Source organism: Heliconius melpomene, chromosome 7, assembly GCF_056956725.1.
Source record: "Heliconius melpomene rosina isolate 202511_hmr_F chromosome 7, ASM5695672v1, whole genome shotgun sequence".
Lineage (NCBI taxonomy): Eukaryota > Metazoa > Arthropoda > Insecta > Lepidoptera > Nymphalidae > Heliconius > Heliconius melpomene.
The window spans coordinates 2,186,692-2,211,265 of record NC_140395.1 but is presented as its reverse complement, the minus strand read 5'-3'; the positions used below and the strand labels follow the sequence as shown (position 1 = coordinate 2,211,265).

Sequence of the window (24,574 nt, the reverse complement as noted above, 5' to 3'; positions counted from 1 at the left end):
CCGTTTCGATGTCGTGGCAAAGGGCGGCGTTGAGTTCCGCCACTCAACACGCAATGCCTCCAGAATTCGGCGAAAAGTGGTGTTTACCCACTGACAGTGACAGTGTCTTAACACTAGATTCCGTTTGCCTGCCCTGTGTACAGGACAGCGTGAAGCTGTGAAGTTAATCTATTATTTATTTAACAACATTTTATCTTAGTTTACATTTTATTATGTGGGAATAATTCCAAAAATCATCTATAAATAAATACTTTTATTCAATTCTTCCCTATTCACATATGTTAACAAGCAAACAGTTTTTATGGGAACAGATAAGATATTTATTGTTTATATTCTGTCATTTTATTTGCGTAGGACTGTGGTTCTTTAAAATATTTGTTTAAAACAACAATGTGTATAAAAGCTTTGTAAATAAAATCGTGTTAATATTTAAGTTGTGTTTTTATTACACTTTGCTAGACTATTATTTATGGATAATATTTTTGCAATGTTTTATTTCAAACCAAATTTTAAGATATGGAAATCCATATCTTAAAATTGAGTGAACTGATTTTAGTGGAAATTGGGACTGTTCCATAAGTTAGAATATCTTTTATTTAAATCGAAGGAATTGATCCATTCCTTTGATCTGAATTTAAGTTTTAGAAGCCTACATAAATCATCATACATCTCATCCCAAATTCTGCTATGAGCCTAATATAATATGTAGCTATCTTCAAATTACATATATGTAGTTATGGAGTGATACAAAATGTTTATTGGTCTTACTCTGGAATTTAAATTTATTTGTCGAGTGGCGGGACTCAACGCCGCGTTTTGCTTTGTCAGGGCGGAAAAATACGTTCAAACTAATAACCACGTTTAAAATCAGACACTGTAAGAAACACTTATCTAAAACATATTTAAATTTTTATCACTTTTACTCAAATTCTCAGTCTTTCACTAAGAATTTATTGCACATTATAAGTGAATACCTTAAATAGGTAAAGCACGATTGCACAGTGGACAATCCATTTAAGTTAGCCATCTTGTATTGACCATATATGATGCGGTTTTTCTATACACCTTATAGGTAGAGTATGTGGTTTGAAAAAACGTGAGATGGATATATTTTAAGAAAGAGCAATTGTTTATTTTTAAACTGTGTGTAATTTTTTTTTATTTATTTAGTTTTTGGGTTGGGCTGAGAATTTAATGGTACAATTATTTTTATCCTGCTGGCACGTGGGTATACGCGAAGGCTACGAGTTCAATTTCCATTTCTCTGCTAACAAGACAAAGAACCGCGTTTCGTTCCGCCATTCAACAAGCTGTCTCGAAAATTGAACGGAATATGTAGATCAGTGTCTTAAACTTAACACTAGGTTCCCTCTACATTACTGTGTGCAGCATAAGGCGTAAAATTAAAAAAACGTTTTTATGCAAAAAAATAAAATTTTACTAATTTCATTGTCTTTTGGTCAGTAGGTATTCTTCAATATGACTCCAATGCGGAAAGCCAGTACATTTTACATGTATCTATATCTATATATATAAAATCGAAAGGTCACTCACTCATCACGAAATCTCATAAACTACATGTGCTAGGAATCTGAAATTTTGCATAGGAGTTACTTATAGGACGTAGGGACTCGCTAAGACGGGAATTTGCAATATTCGACTTCTAAGGGGTTGTTTTTGGGGTCGAAAGTTTGTATGAAACTTCGCTACTAATGACATTTGTCTTTGTCATTCGTTACTAAATGCTAGGAGTCTCAAATTTTGCATGAACGTCATTTATAGGACGTAGGTACTCAGGGAGATATTAATAATAACGTAGTTCACGCGGGCGAAGCCGCAGGCGGGCCGCTAGTATTACATATATATTAGTACATTTTATATGTACGGATATATAAATATATAGTAAATACAGGTATTTACATGTACATGTTAATGTCTTAACCATGTAAAAAGCTTATCTCGCCCCATTGTTGTGCCCATCTGTAATTACCAAGTTAACCTACGAGCTACGTATAATATAACCTCAGTTTGATGGTTATCTTCAATTTATTGTTGATTTTGAAAGGATTTTTTTGTTTTTGATGACTTTATATGAATTGTAGAGGTATTCTTTATATTTTTGGTATTCTAAAGAATAAATCTCGCAAATACTTATGTAGGTACTAGGCAGGCACAGGGGTAGTACTTTTAAGATACTATGTTCCCCACGCAGTTCCCTATTTTCGAGAGATTCCCTATTTTCGTGGCGAGCGGTGGAACTCAACGTTAAATTTTGTATTAAGCGAGGATATAAAAATATTTAATTGCACCGACTGAGAATAGAATCCACAACCGTAGCTCGAGAAAATGAAATATTTAATATTTTATATTAATATTTTATTTTTTCTCTGTGCTGTCGCGGCTAATCGCAGTGTTAAGTTCCGCAAGTCAACACACAATGCCTCCAGAATTCAACGGAAATTGGGAACTGTGCGGAGTGTCTTAACACTAGGCTTCCCTCCTACCCTGATTCATGCCGGATACAGCATAAAGCTAAAAAACAGACAAAGTAAAAATCCATTAAAGTTTACACTCCACACTGTATAAAGAAAACCAGTTAGTATTAAATGCGGTATTTAAATAAAACTAAAACGTAAGGCGTGAGGCGTGAGGCGAGTCCACGTTAATATTCATAAGAGACCGCCGCCCACGAGCGAAGGCCAGGAAAAGGTCGCTTGATGCTGTAAGCCTACCAAAAGTATATATATATGGAGAATGTTTAAAAGATTTTTGTGAAATGTAAGCTTTTTTACGAGTTTTGAATATAAAAAAGTAGTATTTTTGTGTATTTTGATAAAGATTTTTATAGAATAGCAGGGTAGACAGAGAAAGGAAGTGAAATTCTCTCTGCCGAACTCTACAAGAGTTGAGTGGTGGAATTCAACGCCTCGCTTTGTCTACCAGAGGGAAGAAATTAAATTTAATATAATCAAACCCATAACCATCGCGTTAACAGTTAGATGTAGCTCCGCTGCGCCATGACAGACTCAGAGTGATATATATTTGTTTTTCTCTCTGGCCTCTCTCTCTCTCCCTCTGTATTGTGATTACTCGGGGTACTCCTGCATCACCAAGTTACGTGGCGTATACAAGGGCGGTAATTATTCTTAGAATATAGTTTTGAGCTCTCTGCAGACAGACTGCTCTGTTTAATTATGGGGACATATACAACATAGATAGTGTACTGGTAGTCTACTGGTCCTAGTACCTACTGGTCAGAATTATTCAGTATTATTCTTTCTTAAATATTTTTATTCTTTCTGTGGTCAGCTCATTGCGTGGTCAAATGGAAGTAACTAAAAGTTGTATATGAAATATGATACATTTCAAGTGCGGGAGGTGTCTCTGACCGCAGGCTCAGTGGGTTACATCGAAACTATTAACGTCATATAATACAGCCTATAGTTTTCCTCGATAATTAACTATTTAACACAAAAAATATTTTACAATATGTACCAATAGACTCTGTTACTGACATATTAATTCATCCAATTATTATTTCTTTTATATATTTTTATATATAGAGAATTTCTATTTCTAAAAAATGTTGTTGGACTTTTTAAATAAAAATATTTAAATTAATTAGAAATGTAAAAATGTTAATACCGCTATGTTGCACATTTTTGTCGGATCCTGTTATATTCGTCATTTTGGCGCTATAAATTAGAGATAAATTCAAGGTTTTTGCACTCTATCAATTATGAATTTATATATATAAGCGTAGAATACAAACATAAAAATTACGTTCGTTCTTAGCTTTCTGCCTGCATTCGAGATAGTATTGCGTGGAGGGGTGGAGCTCTACACTGCACTATGTCTCTTCCAAAGCAGGAAAATGAATACAATTCTTTCCCTCTATTGCAGTCGAACCCATAACCCTCGTTATTACAGCTCAAACACCACGCTCCCACGGACCACGCTGGTTGAGTATTCTGAGCCTAAAGAATTACTAGGCTTTTAAAAAAATTAAGGACACAAAAGGTGACGTCACATCCGATGTTCATCGGAAGGAAACGGATACTTGTGTATTGAATAATAAATAAAAAATACGATGAAATTATTATCTGTTAACTACTAAGAATAAGAATTCTTCATTGTTCATATTTGTTAATGAAATTATATTTTATATTGTAATTTAAAGAGTAACTTTTTGATTCGAATTTGGGCGATTTTTTTATTATATTAGTTTACGCAATAAGCCCATACAAATGTTAGATAATGCTTAAGAATTACAATATAATTAACATTTAAAGTCTTTATATTTAAGTTCTTTAACATTTTTTTTATTGCACTTACAGATCGGAGTCTATTTCCGTCTCACTTTTTTAATGTGTTAGGGTGCTTTCTAAGCGTACATCCGGTCGCCTGTACAGATGTTTTGGACAGGTGTTTTATTTGAACGACTTTATAGATATTAGTAACATTTTTTTGTTTAAATTTAAAAGTAGGTCTATTGATTGTCCGTGGATTGTAATAGTTTCGTAGTAACCTAGTTTATGTCCTGGATAATAATAATATGTATCTTTTTTGCCTTTACGCTGTATTCTGTAAATAATAGGGTAGGCAGAGGGAACTTTGCCTTAAGAGAAAATCTCTCCGTTCCCTAAGCACCACCCAAATTTACGAGACGTCACGTGTGGAGTGATAGATTTGAATGTCGCGCTTCATCTAGTTACTAAAGTAAGGAAACGAAAATAAATAATTTCTCAAAGCAAGAAATCGAATCCAAAACCATTACGTTTATCTTCAGTCAGTTTTACTATGTTGCTAAAAACTAAAATAAAGCGGAAAGTGGGAAACTGAGTGTCTTAACACTAAGCTCTCTCTATATTTTCAATCTCATTACAATCACCATTTTCTTCACAGGACGACGGTACAGTGGAATACTATAACAACATTATAGTCCAGCCTCACCTCCGCCTGGTGACGGGGCAGGGGCGAGGGTACCACGTGCGCTGCAGGTACCGGCGGCGCGACCTCACGCTGTACCACCTGCACCGACCTCATGCTGATAGGCTGACTTCGAATGGAAATTATGATAGGTAATTTTTTTATGCTATTATGCTTTAACGTTATATGTAGATATTATTAGTTGGCTAAGTAATTGATGTGATCGAGGCGCAGCAGCACAGCATGTGACTGTAATTCCGGAGGTTGGGGGTTAGATTCCCACTCAGGGAAATTAATTGTTCACGTTTTCTCGCGTCGTTGAGTTCTGTTAACACGCAATGTTTCGAAAATATGAAAGCGAAGTGTTTTAATACTATGTAAGTAAAAATTAAGTTAACCACAATCTCGGTTTTCAGCGACGAATTCGACGAGGAGTCAGGTCTGTTGCCATCCGTCACTATGAAGATTTATAAGGGGGATCCAGAAGATAAAGAGGTAATGGGGATAAAATCCTTACTTTTTTTTAAACTTTACGGTGTATCAAAGAACTACTTCTTAAACACAAAGAATTGTCCAAATCCAAACAATAGCTCATAAGATTACCACGTTCAACCAATATCTAAGCTTTATACGTCTATTTTTAACAAACGTTATTTATACATAGATTTATTAAAAAAGTCCACTTTAAAGTAAGAATTGTGGAAAACATAAATAGTTATAATTAATTGTATTATTTAAACTTTTCTTAGAAGACATCCATGTTAATTCAGTTCTTAAATAATTAGAGTCAGTTAACAACGATAATGGTTCTTGACAGGTAAGAATTTGTATATGTATGTTAATTAGTCTAACCCTCAAAGCAGTATAGCGGCACAGTGTCTGACAGTAAACGCGACGAGTGTAGGTTCGATTCCCACTCGGAGGAATGAATTTCCTCGCTCGCATGCAAAACGTGGCGTTGAGTTTCGCCATTCAACACGCAATACCAGAAGAATTCGGCGGAAAGTGAGAACGGAGTATCTTTACACTAGGTTTCCTGTATGCGGGATACAGCGTTAAGCTAAAAAATAAAAAAAAGTTAATATATGAAAGTATCACGTTTTCATTCCAGGTGGCATCAAACGTGCGTATCGGCGACAACCTCACCCTCGTCGTGTCTCTAGAGAAGCAGAGGCAGTTCGGTCTATTAGTCTCTGAATGTTCGGTCAGAGATGGCCTGGGCTGGGCTGAACAGAGCCTGATTGCTGATGATGGGTAGGTTTTTGCCTGCACGTTTCTAAAAATATTATGTCACTACCAATGTTGATAGACAACAAAAATTATAAAGTTACAAAACTTTACAGAAGAATAAAATATGTTGATACCAAATAAATGTAAAAAAAATACTCTTTATTTTTAATATGTGATTGACTACTTAGGAAACAAAAATGTTTTTTTAATAAACGTATAAAAATTTTACCTAGAGGAATTTGAGACAGCGAGTCTTGAAAACTGCCCAAGTAACAAAAAAAAATTAATATGTAAAAAATATCCTTACTTTTATAAAAGTACTTAAAAGTAATTTAATAAAGAAAACTGGTTTTTTTAAATGAATATTTGAAAAGAATTAATTATCTTTTCTTTTTATCGACAGTTGCCCCCTCGACGGTGAAATCATGGGGCTGTTCCAATACTCAAAAGACAAGCAAGAAGCCCAAGTGTCGTTCCCGGCACACAAGTTTCCCTACACTGCCAGTGTTTACTACACATGTGAAATTAAACTCTGTGATTTAAATCATCCTACGGATTGCGTAAGTGGTTCTAAGTATTGGGTTTTTGAGGTAGCAGATTCGATTTGTTTTAGCTTCCCACTGTATCCCGCACGTGGCAGAGAGAATTAAAGAACCTTCGTTAAGACACTCCGTTCCCATTAAAACACTTACACCTAATTTTGGACGGATAACTCAACAACGCGCTTTGCCTCGTGACCAGAGTCAGGATATAACAATATTAAATATATCATTTCCTCGAGTGACAGTCGAACCCACAACTTTCGCGTCGCGTTTATTGGTATAAGCGAATGCGACGACGACGATGTAATTTTCTTTTTATTCTCGCATCTAGGAGCCATGTTCCCACAAGAAGAACCGTGTGCGTCGTCAATCGGACGAGGGCTCCCCGGCCACTGTGGAGGTGTTCTCCGGACTCTACGTCAATGAAGCGGACTCGCCGGAGAACGACGAAGTCACTAGCGTTAAGGCTTGTATTTTTTAAATGAAATATTGAAAATATAATCTTGTGTAATGTGTATTTGTAGCGCACATACGTAATGCAAATTTAAACCTTTTGTGATTTGCTCATGGAAACCATTGTCAGAAATGGACCAAATTACCACATGAGAAGCATTATCTTTCAAATAAAAAATGAGTCATCGAAATAGGTTTACCGAGACAAAAGTTCTGAGGTAACAAACATTAAAAAATACAGTCGAATTAGTAATCTCCTTCTTTTACAATAGTCGGTTAATAAATATTTTTTTGGTTACAGAATGAAGACGAAATCTGCATTTCTAACAGAAACTTCGCCATAGGTGTTTGTGTCGCAGGTGTTATATTAATGATCTGTGTGATCGCTGCCATTGCCTTTATCTTAGCGAGAAGAAGGAACCCTAAAACGTATTCACGAACCGGTAGCTCCCTCTACAGTGGCCCCTATACTGACACTCGATACTCACATACAAGTTAACTGCCAATACTAGGAGCATTTACCCGACGTGTGAAAGAGACACATGATATTTAGTACGAGGTGGAAAAGGACAGAAGATAGGGTATAGCAAACTATTAGGTCGTGTCAGATTACAACGAATAATTATTATTATAATGGGAAATAAAATTTTCTTGATTGTTTCGAGTGTATATAGTGTCTTGAATGTTTTGTGTGAAAGTATTACTTTTTTTTATTCTTCTAACATATGTATGTATTTAAAAGTACTTATTTTAGTTTTTATTTAATAGAATGTTGTGTTCAGAGATCGCAACGATTCAGTCATATTTAGGTTTTTACCAATAATTTAATTATTAGTCCATCTTTTTAAATATAATAATTTGTGATAATTCGTGCATTATATATCCGTCCTGATATATTTTTATTTTAGTTTTTAAAAAAGGTTGCCTTACATTACGTAATATTTAATAGTGAGAATAGCCAACGCTGTTCACTTTTTGATGTGATTTTGATTTAGTTATATTCTTAATACTGACTCGTATAGACTAAAACGTTTAATAATTTACTTAAATATTTCGGAAAAGAACATTTTACTAACAAATTGGATTTAAATGTCCATATATTTTATGGGGGTATGCTGCCTGACTTGAGTTATGTCATATTTCACTTAAGAAAATATCTATTTTTTCCTAAACATTTCGAAAAGATATCTTTAGTCTTAAATAGGTGAAAGAAAAGATCAGAGTGATCTATCTCAAATGCTTTTTCGCCCACATTTGGTATTATTCGAGTCTATACAAGTCATTTTGGTGGTGGTAACTATATCTATATATGGTTAGAGGTCCCTCTTATATTGAGTCAATCATTTTATTTCACAGATTATATAAAGCCACGCTATTCATTAATATCTGTCAAACAATATTGACATTTTATATTGCCTTATAATAAAAAAAAATTATATTGACAGATAAAATTGGAAAAATCTTTTAATATTTTTCATGGTATTAAAATATAATCTGTGATTATAAACAATCATTAATATATAATTTTTGTTTGTTTAATATTCATCACGTGGATGCCATATTTAATTATTATTTTTAGTAGCCAGTAAATCCGATATAGGTGCTAATATAAAGTAAATAATTAAGCCTTTTTAAACGCTTTCGCTTCCTATATACTTAATGATAACTTATAACAACGAAATTTGATATGAGTTTGATAACTCCATTGATTTAGTCGACTATTTAGTTTATTTAGTTGCAATGGGGGTCTGGAACCATATCGAATACGTTATTTTATAAGATTTATGTTAAATGTGTACGAATTTTTAACAAATATACTGATTTTAAAATATTTTGCGTTGTTTTTTTTTCTATAGCTGGTTCTATTATTCTTTGTATAGAGGCTAACGTGGCGCAGGGGCACAAGCGTGTCACTGTAATCGCGGTTGTGGGTTCGATTTCTACTTGAGGAAATTAAATGTTTTATATTTTCATTTCTGCGCTCTGGTGAAAAGCGCGGGGTTGAGGTCCACCACTCAACACGCAAAGCCTCAATAATTCGGCCGAAAGGGGGGGAACGGAGTGACTTAAACTCTTAACACTAGACTCCCTCTGCGATCCTACATGCGGGATACGGCGTGATTCTGTACCATACAACCCTCTTAATAAAACTACAAAATAACGACAGGTAAACTTGTTTTAATACAAAGACATAAATTGATCGAATTATTATAAGTAGATTTTACTTACAGTGAAACATAATTCATTTTAACTATTAAGCGTGATTTAAAGACAACAACTTCTTAACAAATTTATAATAAATTTAAATTATTTAAAAATATGTATTCTACTTTTTTTTCAAATTATTTTAAATTTCTTTATATTATATTTTAAAAATTTAAAAAACCTTACAAGATGTCTTAATTTCATAAATTTAAGTACAAATCTTTATTTTCTTATTACAACATGAAATATACATACATTTTTAAAAACCACCTACAAACCAATTTCCAAAATACAGAAAAAAGTCCTAATTCATAATAAAAGTAAATAATTACACTTATTTATAGAAATATATCACTTACAAAAAAACAATTATAAGGCATTTTTCTTAACTAATCTCAGTCTTAGGCTACAGACAGTTATGTAAGTATATATAAATAAGAAACATTTTTATAAGATATAGTAGGAAGGGAGGCCCTCTTCTCCACATTCCGTTTGAAGTGACGAAATTAAACGCCGCTTTGTCTTAACTAGATTAAATATATATAATATATTTTTAGCTTCACGCTGCATCCTGTATGTAGCAGGTTCCCTAAACTAGTGTCAAAATATTTGATTTCTTGTTTTTCACACAAAATTGAGAAATGTGTGATGGAACATAATCATGCTCTTGAGTGGGAATGAAACCTAAAACCGTCGTATTTACAAACATACGCTAGTTCCTTGGGCCAAGACCTCAACTGAATATGAATTGTAAAGAAAAACAGAGAATGGGAAAACAGAGTGAAGCTGTCATTAAAAAATTGGAAACATCTTCATTTTCTTTAGCTTAATGCTGTATGCCGCATATATCGGGAAAAGCGATAAGTTAATATACTTAACACTAAGACATTTCGTTCCTTATTTTACGTCCATCTTTCGAGACATTGAGTGTTGAGTGATTGAACTCACCGCCGCGCTTCATCTTGTTACTAAGCGCGAGGAATTGAAAACAATTAATTTCTCGAGTTGGAATCGAACCCGCAACCGTCGCCCTTACAGTCTGACGCTGTGCCACGACACAAACACTTTCAATACGGCAAGGAGTCGTCCATATGTACGGTCATGAGGGAGTCCTCCGGGTGTATTTCCAGCAAGGCTTGCGTGCCGTCGTTGAATGGAAATGATACGCTGCCGTCGACTACTAGACCTGTAATTAGAAATAAATGAGTTTATTTTTTATGTCGATTATTTCTGTTTTTTTTAGAAAAAATAAAATGAGAAATTAATTATGCCATTCAACACATAAATCATCCAGAATTCGGTGGTAAATGGGGAATGGAGTATCTTAGTGTTAAAGCTTTCCGTTCTCTATATTCCAATTTCGTCTGTCAGCCCTGCTGTGTATAGGGTATAGCGTGAAGCTATAAAATAATAAAAAGGTATACATGCTGTACGTACCCGCGTCGGTGCAGTGCGAGCGCACGCGCACGGCGGCGGCGCGGTCGCGGACACGCAGTCCACGCGGCGCCGGCCACTCCTCGAACGTTATGTACTCGCGCACCGAGTACGCCAGCGAGCGGCTATCTGCACATACACACACAGATTATATTAAGATTTAAATTTATATAGATAAAACCCTATACAAAATCTTTACTAAAATTATAACAATATGATTAATCCAGACCATATTTCACTACAATCAAAAATTTCAGACGCTCATTTATCTTATTATTAACTTACCAGGTGGAAACATAAGTTTTTGATTATATCTTTCGGTGACCTCTCGAGCTTTCTCCAAAGTAGTGTCCATATTGACATCAAATTCTTCACCTAGTATCTTCATCAGCTCTAACACTGAATGTGTCCTTAGACAGTTTATACTGAAATAAGAAATAGTTTTTTTTTAACTAAAATACAAAGACATCAAATCAAAAGTATAAAAATATATATATGATAGAATATGGCAATGGCAAAAGATAAACATAAATTCATAGACTATATTTTATAAGCATACAACACATTGAGAAAAACCAGTGTTAAGACAATCTGTGGTTCAAAAATTACTAGGATGCAATGTGTTATTGATAATTTGGACTCATTGATTTCTAAAAATAAAGGTTATTTAACAAAAATCAGACTTACACAAATACAAAGCTTAGGTCTCGCAATATATCGTATATACAATAACAAAGATGCAGTGAGACAAACATAGAATTAATATAAAAACGTACAAGAATGAAAGGGACAGCAATACCTATAATGCCAGGAAGTACTGCCGGTGCCAGTAGTGACACACAAACCTGAGCTCTTCGTGTGCGTCCATTTTCCATTGTCTATTTGTAAACGGAGAAGAGAAACTCGAGATGTGACGCTTTCTCCAATAAACACCTGAAAAAAACACAAAATAAAAGAATTTTAGGTTTGGCATATGAGGAATGAGTGTATAATGCTTTGGCGGAACTTGTTTTAAGTAAGTTTATATTTCCACAAAGAAACAGTTTTGCATTTTGTAACTACTTCGCTCCATTCCCGAGAACAAAGAGAGTTCATTTTAACTTTTTCTACTCGCTTGGTCCTTTCCGCCCGAATATTAATAGGCAGAAAAATAAGTATGCAGTTTACTCTTGCGAGTTCAACGTAGTCCTCCAACTTAATGGGCCCGCTCCGTGTACGGCGGCAACCGGTTTAAAAGAGTAAGAAGGAAAAAAAATCTGTATATTTTATGGTTTTAATACATACTAGGTTAACTAATACTACTACTAGGTTACTAGGTAGACATGAAGAAAAAGTATGAAAAAAAATATATACCTCATTTAACGCCAAAAATGGTAAAACTTTTGTTGCCAATGTGGAATTTGGGTCATCTGTAGATAAATTTGTATTTTTCGTATCTGTACTGTCCATTGGATTTGATACTGGAGGGTATCTAAAAATGTATAATAATAATAATAATAATATACTTCATTTATTTAAGTGACCAGAGACTCATTATGGTTAGTAAACAATATTTCTTACAGACTAGGTTAGTTACAATTATAATTATATTTTAAACAAAGTTACAATACACATGAATCATCGCTGCACCGTCCCGTTCGCAACGGAACAGCAATGATTCATGTATATGCAATCCAGTCTACTGGATGTCATGTTTAGTATTTTGTTGGCACTACCCCGTACCCTACGCACCAGAGACCCGCATCTTTTTCTCATGAGGGCGTAAAAACAGTCAACACGCGCTTCAGCGAACATGCCTGAGGCACTGCAGTATCGAGGTAGCCCCAACAGCACCCTGAACGCGTTATTGTACTGAATGCGGAGAGCGCTATAAGACTTTTGGGTATATCCTGCCCACAGGCTGCACGTGTAAAAAGATGTACAATATGCTCTAAATAATGTTATTTTAACATTGGGTGAACTACGTGCAAACCTACGAGCAAGCATATTCGCCCTCACCGACAACGCTCTCCGCTCCCGTTCAATATCAGTATCGTCTTTTAAATCAGAGGTCAAGTAGTGGCCAAGATATTTAAAACTATCCACCCTACCTAAGCTACAATTATTTAGAAAAATTGGTGGTAGTTCTCTCCTACACTTGCCTCTGACATTGAACATCATTATTTGACTCTTATTTACATTATACATTAGTCCATGTGACTTAGCATACGACTCACATAAAGATACTAATTTTCTTATGCCACAGACAGATGCACTCAGCAGCACCATATCGTCAGCATAGCTAATATTGTTAACACATACATCTTCTATATGACAGCCAACTCTGGTGCTGCTGAGTTCAGCTATCAATTCATTCACATAAATGTTAAAAAGAGTTGGCGAAGTCAAACCCCCTTGTCTCACGCCACACTCCAAGCCGTACGGGCGAGACAACACTCCCTCCCATCGTACATTGTTGACCTGGTTTCCATACCAATACTTAAAAATGTTAATGAGCTCCATAGGTAAGCCGCTTTTCTGAAGTTTCTTCCATAAAATATTGTATGAAACCAGGTCGAAAGTCTTAGAAAGATCAAGGAAACAAGCAACGATTGGCGTTTCTCTCTTTAGGTAGTAAGTGACAGCACTCTTTAGACACAACACTGCAGTTTCTGTTGATAGACCCGGTTTAAAACCAAACTGATTGTCGTGCAGTTGGACGTACGAATTAAGCTGTGTATTAAGAATGCTATCAAATACTTTTGAGATTACGGTTGCCAACGAGATTGGCCTGTAGTTATTCTTATCAGCGTTGTCACCCGTTTTATTTTTGACTATAGGGACCACTACTGTACGCATCATATCATCCGGCATATAACTATGACTTAGACATAAGTTAAATAATATACACAAAACACGGGCTAAATGAGGACCAGCCAACTGTAAATGCTCAATGCTAAGACCATCGTGACCAGGTGACTTGCCTCTGGTCATTGACATTATAGTTTCAGCAATACTTTTAGTTGTTATTATTGTCAACCTGTTCACTCCGGCCTCATCATCCTGCATATGATTCGAACTACCAAGTGGTGACTTTACTGAAAAATGATCTACAAAAAGATTAGCAATCTGCTCAGGATCAGTGAAACCGCTGATGCTCACAGGGATACCCGGCTTCGGTTGCAATCTGTTGCTTTGCTTCCAAAAGGAACGAAAATCTTTATTTATATGATGTGACGCTAATATATCCATTTTAATTTGTTCCGCATGGTCTTGGCACCATTTTAAACGCGATTTAAATTTTCTCTTAGCCTCACACATTCTCTGATAACAAGAACCATTTGACGGTCTTCCCTGCAACGACCATAGCTCAAATTGTAGCCTGGCATCCGTGTGAGCAGCAGCGACATGTTTATTCCAGCCTGGTACTACCCGCCTGCCACCCCTCCTGCGTACACAGCTTATAATAGCAGATTCACTTAAAGCCGCTACAATATTTGCGTAAAAGTTATTTATGATAGTTCTGTGACTCGGATCATAGCACATAATGTCGCCACATTTACGAAGTTCATGTGGGAAATCAATGAGACTCAACTTTTTATTACATTCCTTTAGGTAAGTTTTAATTTGTTGCGGGTGCCTGTCACCCCACACAACTTTATTGCATTTTAAATTAGATTGCATTTTTACTATTGGAATAACATTCAAATTACATTCAACAATTAATGGAAAGTGATCCGACCACGTCATATCATAGTTTACATACACCTTTTTAACAGTTTGAGCGGCTGCTTTGGTCACCACGCAATGGTCAAGCCATCGCTTAGAGCCATGCGCTTCACTAATAAACGTGTAGGTATTAGGAACTGATTTTAACATTTCAAAGTCTATGCATAACCATTTTTGTTCATTACAAAAGGCCATAAGCTCGTCATAAAATCGCTCAACAGGGTGAGCGTTATAGTCACCAAAAATGTAAGCACAGTCCACATTACAATTGTCTATTATTGCACTTACCGAGCTCAAAATATCCGTAAATTCCGTTAAATTAATCAGTGAATCCGTTGGCATATATAAACTCAATACTAATATTGTCCTTTGATTTAACACCATTTTCACTGCACATACACGTGAATTATTACACTGCACAATGGTTACATTTTGAAAAATCTTACGCCTCCAAAGTAGGGCAACACCGCCATAAGGTCTACCACGCAGGATTCCCACCGAGGTATCAACAGCTGACACGCCTGTACAGCTGAACTCGTCACTGATGGTATTGAGATAAGGTATTTCATCTGGCAACAGCCATGTCTCCTGGAGAGCCACTACATCAGCTGTTTTGCATAAATCACGGATACTATCTATAGATCTTTTCACGTTCTTACAGTTTAATGTAGCAAACTTATAAATATTATTATTATTATTTTTAATAGTATAAATTTAATTTTAATAGTATAAATTATCTATAAAGTTATTTTTATAATAAAATCTATTAACTAACTGCCACTAGAATCTAGTCTCTCACTCCATTCTTCACTCTCTATACATATTTCATATAAACTTCAAATACAATATATTTACCTGCAATAATACAACGTGTGCAAATCGACGGGCGTTATAGTTTCTAATAGTTTAGGTTCGCTTGTCACTGTTGTTCTTATCCTGGACCGCTTCATCCACGAGAATCTGCCCTAAAAATTGTGTAAAATTTAACCTTATTTGCCCTAAAAAGCGATATTTAGTTTTTTTAGCTTCACGTTTTGTTTTTCATTATTATCTTCACATTCTCATAAAATATTGATAAAAAAATAATAATTGTGAAATTTAAATTAGAACCTACCTCCTTTAAAGCTTGAAACGCACCCTTCACGTCATTTGAACACCACGTGGGTAAACACAGGCGTCCTACCGATTTGTGTGGAGCACTATTGAATCCTATTACTGGTTTACTGGAATTTAAAAAATAAAATATATCTCTGTAAATTTTTACTAGGATTACGCTGTATCCCGCATGTAGTAGGACAGGCAAAGGGAACCTGAGAAGCTAGTGATAAGACACTCCGTGCTCCCATTAAGACACTTTCGTTCTTCACTTTCTGCTGGATTGTGAAGACATTGCATTTAGTTGTGATAAACGTAGAATTTTTATTTACAATTTACCTCAGACTTTGCGCCTAAGAAAATATAAATGATATTTTTTTTAAATATTTATACCTTAGTAGATTTACGATTTATTTGAGCAACAAAATTATTCTTATTATTGCAAGGTAATCCTAAATACATTCAAAACATGGAAAATTTATAAAAATCTATGAAGTTTCTTAATATATTTTTTTATTTAATTAAAGATATGCAGAAAATGTGTTAAAAAATATAAGTAAGAGGGAGATAATAACTCCTAAAAAGAATACTAAATTCCCTTACTTCGCATCTCTAACTCTAGAAGCTGCTAGAAGGAAGGTACCGTCTCCACCACAAGGCACTACCACATCACACCAACTTATTAATTCATCGTTGTATGTTAGTCTGTGAAAAAAATATGTAATAACATTAATAAATATAATTTTAAAAATCTATTAAAATCGTTTTATATGGCATTAAATAAACGTTATTTATTTTACCTACCCCATATAGCAGGTAAAGAGAGTAAGTAGACTTTTTTATTATGTGGAAACTCTTTTACCGGTACGCACTAAATTGACCTAATTGCTCCTTGACCGCCACAGACCGGGACTATGGGAGCCAAGAATTCTTCCACAACCCCGGCGGAGAGTAGGTAGCATAGTGTCAACACATTCCGTTCCACAATATTTACATTAACAAAATAAAAATATGAACCTATCCACAAGTGAGAGTCGAACCCACAACCATCACGTTCGCAGACAGATGTAGACAGTCCCGCAGCAGTGCCTGCACGCTAACCTCTCGGATAAACTTTAATTTAATGTGTACCTATAATAATATAAATATTTTCATTTACACTATCTTCTATCACTTTTATATTAACCTTGAGACAGTTGTTATCTACATTAAAGTAAATATTCAATTCATACATTTCTTATAGGGTTTTTCACTGATGTTACCTAAAATAATCGTTTTTATAGGTAATATCGTTTTAGCTAACCCGCACGTAGTAAGGTAGACAGAGGGATCCTGGGAGTACAGTGTTAAGACACTCCGTTCCCATTAACACACTATCATTTCCCACTTTCCGCCAAATCATCAAAGCATTGCTGTGTTGAATGACGGAACTCAACGCCGCGTTTTATCTCACCTGCTAGCCATTTCGACTTGTAGTCCCATTTCTTTGAGACTTTTCGCGACGTTTTCCTCAAACGCTTTTTGTTCTCTATGTATACTTATCATTGAATCGTAATCGGACCCCCTTTGTCTTAGAATCTTTTCTAATTCCGCGTCCGGTATGTTGTCGTGACTGTGCCTGGATAAAAAATAAAGAAACATCATATTAATGCAATTTTTTCTGACTTGAAGTTAATGCTGTTAGTCCTATTGGCCCTTACAGCGACATCTGTATGGATGTCTCTTGTGGGACTCGAACCCCGACTTACGACCGTCAATCGTGCTCATATTATTGGATAAAGGATAATTTGTACGCCCTGTATACATTTTATTTACATTTTTTTTATAGGTACATCATTACCATTATCATCTTTCATTATTTATATTAGTCACAATTAATAAATTGTGAAAATTAAATTAATCTAATCTAGATCAGATTGACTTATATGCCTCGATTACATTTGAATATCTATATTTTTTTTATAAAAAGACAAAGTGAACGAACGTACGGAGGGGACCGAGGGACAGAGCACTCTCTTCCCTGCCCACTCGCATCCGCTGTAAAGGTCAATAGATCTGACAACATGTCCAAAAAAAGGAGGGTTCAGGCCACCGAATAAGTGATCACCGCCACCCACGATTTCGTTTCGTCCCTTTCATCACACAAGCGAAGCCGTTGACAACACCCAGTAAGATATATACATACATAAACTTAAATGTATAGTTTTTGTTTAAATAAAAATATATACATACTTTTCATATTCAAATCTCGTGACTTTCGAAACAATGAGGCATTTCTGCATCTTCAGCCGGGGCTCAACTGCATCGTGCTGACGTCGCGACAGACCAGATACTCTTTCACATAAATCTTTATTTTGACGAAGACCTGCAAAGGAAGCATTTACTTTAAAACTATATTTATATATTTTTAATATTTCCCTGTACAAATATTAATAATTGTACAGGGAATGTCTATTTTAGGGCGTAACATTTTAGGGCGTAACATTTTAGGGCGTAACAATGTTACTGCTATGTTGTTATTTAAAAGTTGATATTTAAAACTTATATTAACTTAATGATAATCTTATCAAAACGTCATGTTTGCACCGAACTCGGCTTTCTTTTTGCATTCACAATTTTGATAATATAAAGTTTTATATATACATAGATTAAATGATAAACTTATTTTAATAATTAGGTAAATAACAAAAAGATTAATACAAAAAAAATAAGAAAATGCGTAGTAAAAAGATAAAATGTCCCATTTACCTACTGATCAGCCTTGGAAGGCTTTATTATTTAGTATCGCTCACAAGCGCTATCTTAAACAATAATACAATTGTTTTATATTTATTAATATTTACGATATAATCTTGACTCTAAAAATAATTACAGTTAACTTTCTGACGATGTACGTAATGGCCGTGGGATCGATTCTCACTTGAGTGAATGATTATATTTAATCATTTATTTCTAGGTTATTTTTATTTAGTAAATAAGATAACTAAATAATTGGACGTTCTTAATTATCTTAAGCGGTAAAAGAGCATATTTCTTATGATGTCATTAAATTATCGCTTCATAGACCAATAGGTACATGTTAAAAAATTAAAGAAAAATATTGATTAAAAAAAATCTTTTTATAAGCAAGATTTCTAGATTTTATTTCACGGTGCAAGTATTGTATTTCACAAATCAAGCCATTAAATGCGTTGTGCAAAAATTTGTAATCCGCCATTTTGTTGTAGACGCCATTTTGGATTAGCGAAAATATTCATTATAGGTAAATACATATATATGTTCTAATATAATTCAATTGTCATCGGAACTAAATTTGTAATTCAATTTTTTTAGCTTAATGCTGGGAAATGGGTCAAATGAGCTTGCAAAACAACATGGCAAGTCAAATAAATCTTATAAGAAGTAATTAAAAACCTGGTGTTGAGCAATAACTGAATTAACCTATGGACACGTCGAGTACAACTCCATTTACTTAGCTTATCGTACGGAAATTCTTTAGAAAAAATAATATTTCCGATGTTATTCTATCAGCTTATTTAAGCACATATTTATGTGTGTTTATTATTGAGATAGTGTGTAATAGTCATTTACTTTTATTATCACTTGACGCTGGATAGATCTGGACCGAACTACTTTACTATTAGTTGGTGAGATTTTCCTTGTATTTTTATTTTATAATATTCTTTATTGCATTCAACATAAAAAATATATATTTCACAGTAAAATAAGTTAGCTTTGGTGGATTTATCTCTTTAAGAAATTCCTTCCAGCCAACCTGTGGGTTTGTTAAATCTTCAAGTAACAGTTCAACCAAAGCGTCATTTGTAATTTTCCATTCCAGTCTATAATTAGACAATCTGGTAATAATTGGTTGGTGCGTACAAAGTGAGGGCAGAGGGTAGATGATAAACACTGGAATTCTTCGGAATGCAATTTAGGAGATAGCTTTAACGTTTAACGATTTCGTTATATTTATCATTCCACTCCATATTAATATCACTAAATATTTTACAATATATTGGCGCGAAAATAAGAGAACTTAATAACCAATCGTATAATAATAACAGATTCAACAGATACAATAAAACAGATTAAACATAGATTAATAAAAATATATATATATATATATTTTCCGTTATTTTTGCTGGTATGGACGTCAGATCCATACTATGTTAAGTAATAAGTAATATTATGTTGTCATCGGATCCGGACATGCGTGCAAATGTTCAAGCAAATCCAATGATAACAAGTGTTTAAAAATAGCATCCATGGATAGATAGCTAGCTACACAGTTTATATGTTTTAGCGATGCGCTGTTTCCCGCACATTGCAGGTGACGATTATGGAACCGTCACCTTTACAATTATACGTTGCACCGCTGCGCCACTACAACCTCATATACAGTTGAAGGTTAATAAAGCATGCTAAAAACCGGTAAAAACTGCCCTTTTTACCGGTTTCTACTATGGATTGATGGGACATTGCTACGTTTCTCTACGTTAAATTCGTGAATCGGTCTACATCGATCAATCTATATTAGAAGAGACATAGACGAAACATAAGCAAATGTTGAGAGTTTAAATTTCGCACGAGGCATTTTTTTATTAATTAATATGTATAAACTGATAACAATTTTAGTACCCTATAATTATTTACAGATAAAAAATGTCTCACTTATAACTCAACTATTGCAAAACTGTAAAGTATGACCTTTTATCTTTTGAGGTACGTAACCCTAAAAAAATACTAAAGTTCTTTAAGCTAGGATTTGAAATTAGCTTTTACATGTAAAAACACGTGTTCATTATTAGAGTCGCACGTATAACAACGCTCATCAGTCTTAATTATTATGACCTTTATACTTCAAATGATGCAATAATTATTATATTATATATAATCAATAGTTAGTTAAATAGCTATTTATATTTTTAGACAGAAATCTAATGTGCATTGTATTCCTTCACTAATACAAAAAAAAACTTATATCCGTCTATTCTTCCTAGTTAGTTTGTATTTAAATACACAATTAAAATAAATGTTAGAATCCTCAAATTAGTTTGAAATTTTCATACAAAATATCAAGAATTTCCCAAATTACGTTACATATTTACAGTATAGGTACAATCCTTGCAATCGACGCATCCTCACATAATATGACTGCCAAACATGACCTTCACAATTGTAAACATTTGAAATGCTATTAACAGTTCAGGTGGCCTTTATCTTTCCTTATCTTTTTGCAACACTAAACACTGAGTTATCTTTTCGTGCACTGAAATTGTGTATTTTTGTTATATTAGGTCTCAAGACTAACGATTTATAGATAAAGGTAATCACGTGTTTTTCATTAAGTACTGCAATGATCATCAAGTTCAAGTAAATATATGAAAAATGTAATTTTTACAATAATGTCAGAAACAATGGAAGTCGTTTTTTTATATAAATTTTAAATCACTTGTCCAAAATAAACCACTCTACGAGTATATACATATATATTGCCTACCTCGAAATGCGGGAATATGACAATCAACCTGCGTGCTATTAATAAATATGTAACATTACAATTGTGAGATATCTAGGTCAAAATAATTGATGTAATGATTACTTTCTATAAGGGGCACCAGTTCGAGCCCTACTATTAAATCTAAGATAATATTCAGGAGATGTATAAAGATTTAAAAGACATAAATAAAAATTTAAAAATGTTAAAATACTTTCGTTTACTCTATCTCTCAATAGAAAACACGTTTAACCAACTAACACGCAATATCTCTATTTAGAGTACCTACATGTCTAATCTCTCTCCGCAATATTCGAGCTGGATCCAAATAATATGATGACAAACATGATATAAACGATTACTGTAGTACTCTTAAGTAAGAAGTATCTAAGACACTTCTCAGCAATCTGAGTCAATTAGATACTTCAAAAGTGCTTTAAAAATTCACTTTGTATAAAAATATTTCAAGCTTAATTTATTGGAATTCAATTTCACAATAAAAAAAATAATTACAACTTTGTAACAAAGAATAATAAATAACTTTAAATGTCTGTGTCTAATCAGGTTATCTATAATTTTCGTTGGTAAATTATACGTAAAAAATTCGCGATATTTCCTCGTTGTATAACACCGCGACATTGAACCTCGCATGACCGTCTTGTGATAACGAGACATTTTCACAATTAAATTGACTTATTTTTTTATATTTAGCATCAAATGAATATCTATTTTGAGACAGTCATGGCACGTTTACATGTGTAAAGGTCCATTATCTATAAACACACTATTCTAGACATTGCAATCATTTTGATGTGGTGGAACTCAACGGTGCACTATAGGGAAATATGAAAATAATTAATTTCTCGCTCTGGTACCTAATACAAAATAATAATTCCCCCGAATGAGGATTGAGTCCGCTACTATCGCGTTTACTAGCAGACAATGTTTTGGACTGTACTGGACTGTACTGGACCAAAATTGCCTTCTTCAAATTTCTATATATTTTAATATAATATATTTAACCTAAAATAATAAAAAGAACATTGTTTTATATTTGTTGTCATTGCAAATTTTTCATTTTTATATACTAGGTATAATTAATTCAAAACATCACCAAAAAAGCCTGGCACGATATTTATCTAAGTAATTAAATATATATACCCATGTTTTTGTTGCATACCAAAAACATGTTTATTATTTACTTTATAAGGGAAAGAAACGAATTGCTTAAGCATTATTATCTAATGATTGATGATGATTTCTTAAAAGTTATAAATGGTTTATTCCATTTTGCTCGACAGTAATAGATGAGTATGTTTATTATATTTAAAATAAATAAAGTAAACAGCTTTGGGTTCCGCCATACAATACTACCAAGTGACTAGCATTTATTATGACAAAAGGCTTATTAAACTCATTTTAGAATATCCTAGACTTTCTGGCCAGACTACCAGGTTCATAGTATAAAAATTTTGCATTTGATTATAAAATATAAATACTTTTTTTGATTAATTTATTTCTACTTGAAAGTTGTTATTCATCAATGAACTCAAAGTAATATTGCCTTATCTGAAATATATGTACTTATATAAAATCTTTCCAACACAGACGGGAGTTTCAGTGTGTCATATTTTCAATAAGAGAAAAAAAAAACTAATGATGATATATTTTTTAAAATTTTATAATAGAAACTTTATAAGAATAAAAGTTATTGAAAGATACATTGAAAAATTGAACCCCAAATTACCTTTTAATCACCAACCAAGGCCTTATAGAACAGCTTTTCAAACTACTCAGGCAAATATAGTATACCAATTTCCCTGCAACGGCAAGTCAAAGCATGGTTTTGGTTTTCACCACTCAACACACAATTTGGGTAGAATGTAAAGCATAGATTGCTTTGACACCAAGTTCTCTCTGGCCTACTTTGTGGGAAAAACTGTGACATAGAGATTACCATGAACTGAAATTTTTGTGTGACATTTACTCTTAAAAATCTTAAAAGTCTAATAAAATATATATTTTTTTAACCATAAAAATATTTAATATGATGGTCAATTTATATTCTATTTATTATCTTTATTAGTAAATACACTCTATAATTAGTTAAACCTTAACCTAGGAATTTCAAAGATATAAAATCATAATCATAATATTATTTTAATTACTGCTAAGTTGTAATAAGTGCTATGTTTTCGCCTAAAGATAAAGCAAGTCCATAAACAGGAAATATCTTGAGATTAAAGTATTATTGAAGCTGTTTTCTTACGTTTTTGTTTTTTCTATATAACAATAATTTCTTTTATTTAAAAATATGATGATATAAATTAATGATGAAGTGTTTTTTACATATAAAAATATGTAAAAAACACTTCATCATTAATTTGTTTACCTGTTCGTACTTTTTTGTTCTGTAATTTTTTTATCTTTTAAAATTATCATTAACATTTCAACATATCATTTTCAACTTATCCAACTAGTACTTTTAATTTATACATTTGGATTGATCCAAACCTGAGTAGTTTAGTTAAAAAATCTAATTTCTATTTTCAATATTTAGCAGTAGTATTAATGTATAAAATGTAGCACATACTAAATAATCAAATAACTATAAAAAGACTCAAAAGGTCTGTTGTAAATTGTCAAACCAAACTATAGTATGCAATATATTAATTGCTTTTAGTAAAATGTGTATTTTATAGCAGTTTCTTTTTTATATCTTAGCCTAGCTTATATTTGTTTAGCATAAAAATAATCGTAGTTATAACGGTAGTTTTATTTAGTAAATTCGATCAATCACATCTAATCTTTTATCTTTTAAACTTAAATAAATATGTAACAAGAGTGAATGACCTAGTTTCGTACTTGAATATATTTTTAAACTTTGCAACTCTTAATTTGAAATTATGAATTTCTTGGTCCGTTTCCATACTAAAAAGCAAACAACTAAAAAAATAAAAAGCCAACTCTCATGTCGTTAAGTCCGGAATGCTGTAATATAGTCACCACAATATTTTTTCATCGTTATCAATAAATAATATCATAATAAATTACACTTACGTCTTATACCCTTCGCTATTGACACTGTAAAGTTGTTTAACACTGACATTGTTTCCACTTAAACGTAAATAAATAACAAATCCAAGTTTTCTTATCGAAGCCACTGCGTGTTCACGCCTCCGCGGCTGTGAATAAACTGAATTGTCTTGTCAATAACAGAGGCGTGGCGAAAGATAAATATATATTATAACGTTCTATTCAATAATTATTATCAATTGTTATCGTATAATATTTATTAGTTTTAAAAATGTTCATATCGGCCTTGCGAAATTTGATAGCGAATTTTTGATTGCGATAGATAATATATCAAAATTCCAAAATGACGTTGACAGCTATGTTGTTTTTCTATTTCAGCAGTGACTATGGTCATAGGTCAAGGATCACAAAGTACACTCTAATATACTATAATCAAGGATCC

At 33.3% G+C, this 24,574-nt stretch overlaps 2 protein-coding genes across 2 annotated transcripts in view; one reads left to right on the top strand and one right to left on the bottom strand.

The window, feature by feature from the left end:
* pio (zona pellucida domain-containing protein piopio) overlaps positions 1-8,985 on the top strand; it is a 41,432-nt gene extending 32,447 nt beyond the window's left edge. Inside the window, exons 5-10 of the mRNA XM_085188293.1 lie at positions 4,906-5,081; positions 5,346-5,424; positions 6,041-6,183; positions 6,563-6,719; positions 7,033-7,167; positions 7,456-8,985. Of these exons, the coding sequence (XP_085044419.1) occupies positions 4,906-5,081; positions 5,346-5,424; positions 6,041-6,183; positions 6,563-6,719; positions 7,033-7,167; positions 7,456-7,653 (888 nt within the window). The 3' untranslated portion in view covers positions 7,654-8,985. The remainder of the gene's footprint in view (positions 1-4,905; positions 5,082-5,345; positions 5,425-6,040; positions 6,184-6,562; positions 6,720-7,032; positions 7,168-7,455) is intronic.
* Positions 8,986-9,312: 327 nt separating this feature from the next.
* Positions 9,313-24,452, bottom strand: Nadk2 (NAD kinase 2, mitochondrial). Its single transcript, XM_085188292.1, has 11 exons — positions 24,157-24,452; positions 17,829-17,961; positions 17,050-17,214; positions 16,200-16,301; positions 15,616-15,724; positions 15,357-15,466; positions 12,147-12,264; positions 11,593-11,726; positions 11,079-11,218; positions 10,797-10,922; positions 9,313-10,545 (listed from the first exon to the last, which is right to left on the bottom strand). Exons 1-11 carry the CDS (start codon positions 24,203-24,205, stop codon positions 10,427-10,429), a joined length of 1,305 nt encoding a protein of 434 aa, XP_085044418.1. The 5' UTR covers positions 24,206-24,452; the 3' UTR covers positions 9,313-10,426.
* Between the last annotated feature and the right edge of the window lie 122 nt (positions 24,453-24,574).

Coding starts and splice junctions, on each gene's coding strand:
- Nadk2 (XM_085188292.1), bottom strand. CDS start 24,205: ATGTCAGTGTTAAACAACTTTACAGTGTCAATAGCGAAGGGTATAAGA. Junction 17,215..17,828: donor ACGAGATTTGAATATGAAAA/GTATGTATATAT, acceptor TTTTTTATCCAG/GCACAGTCACGACAACATAC. Junction 11,727..12,146: donor CATTTTTGGCGTTAAATGAG/GTATATATTTTT, acceptor TGTTTTTTTCAG/GTGTTTATTGGAGAAAGCGT.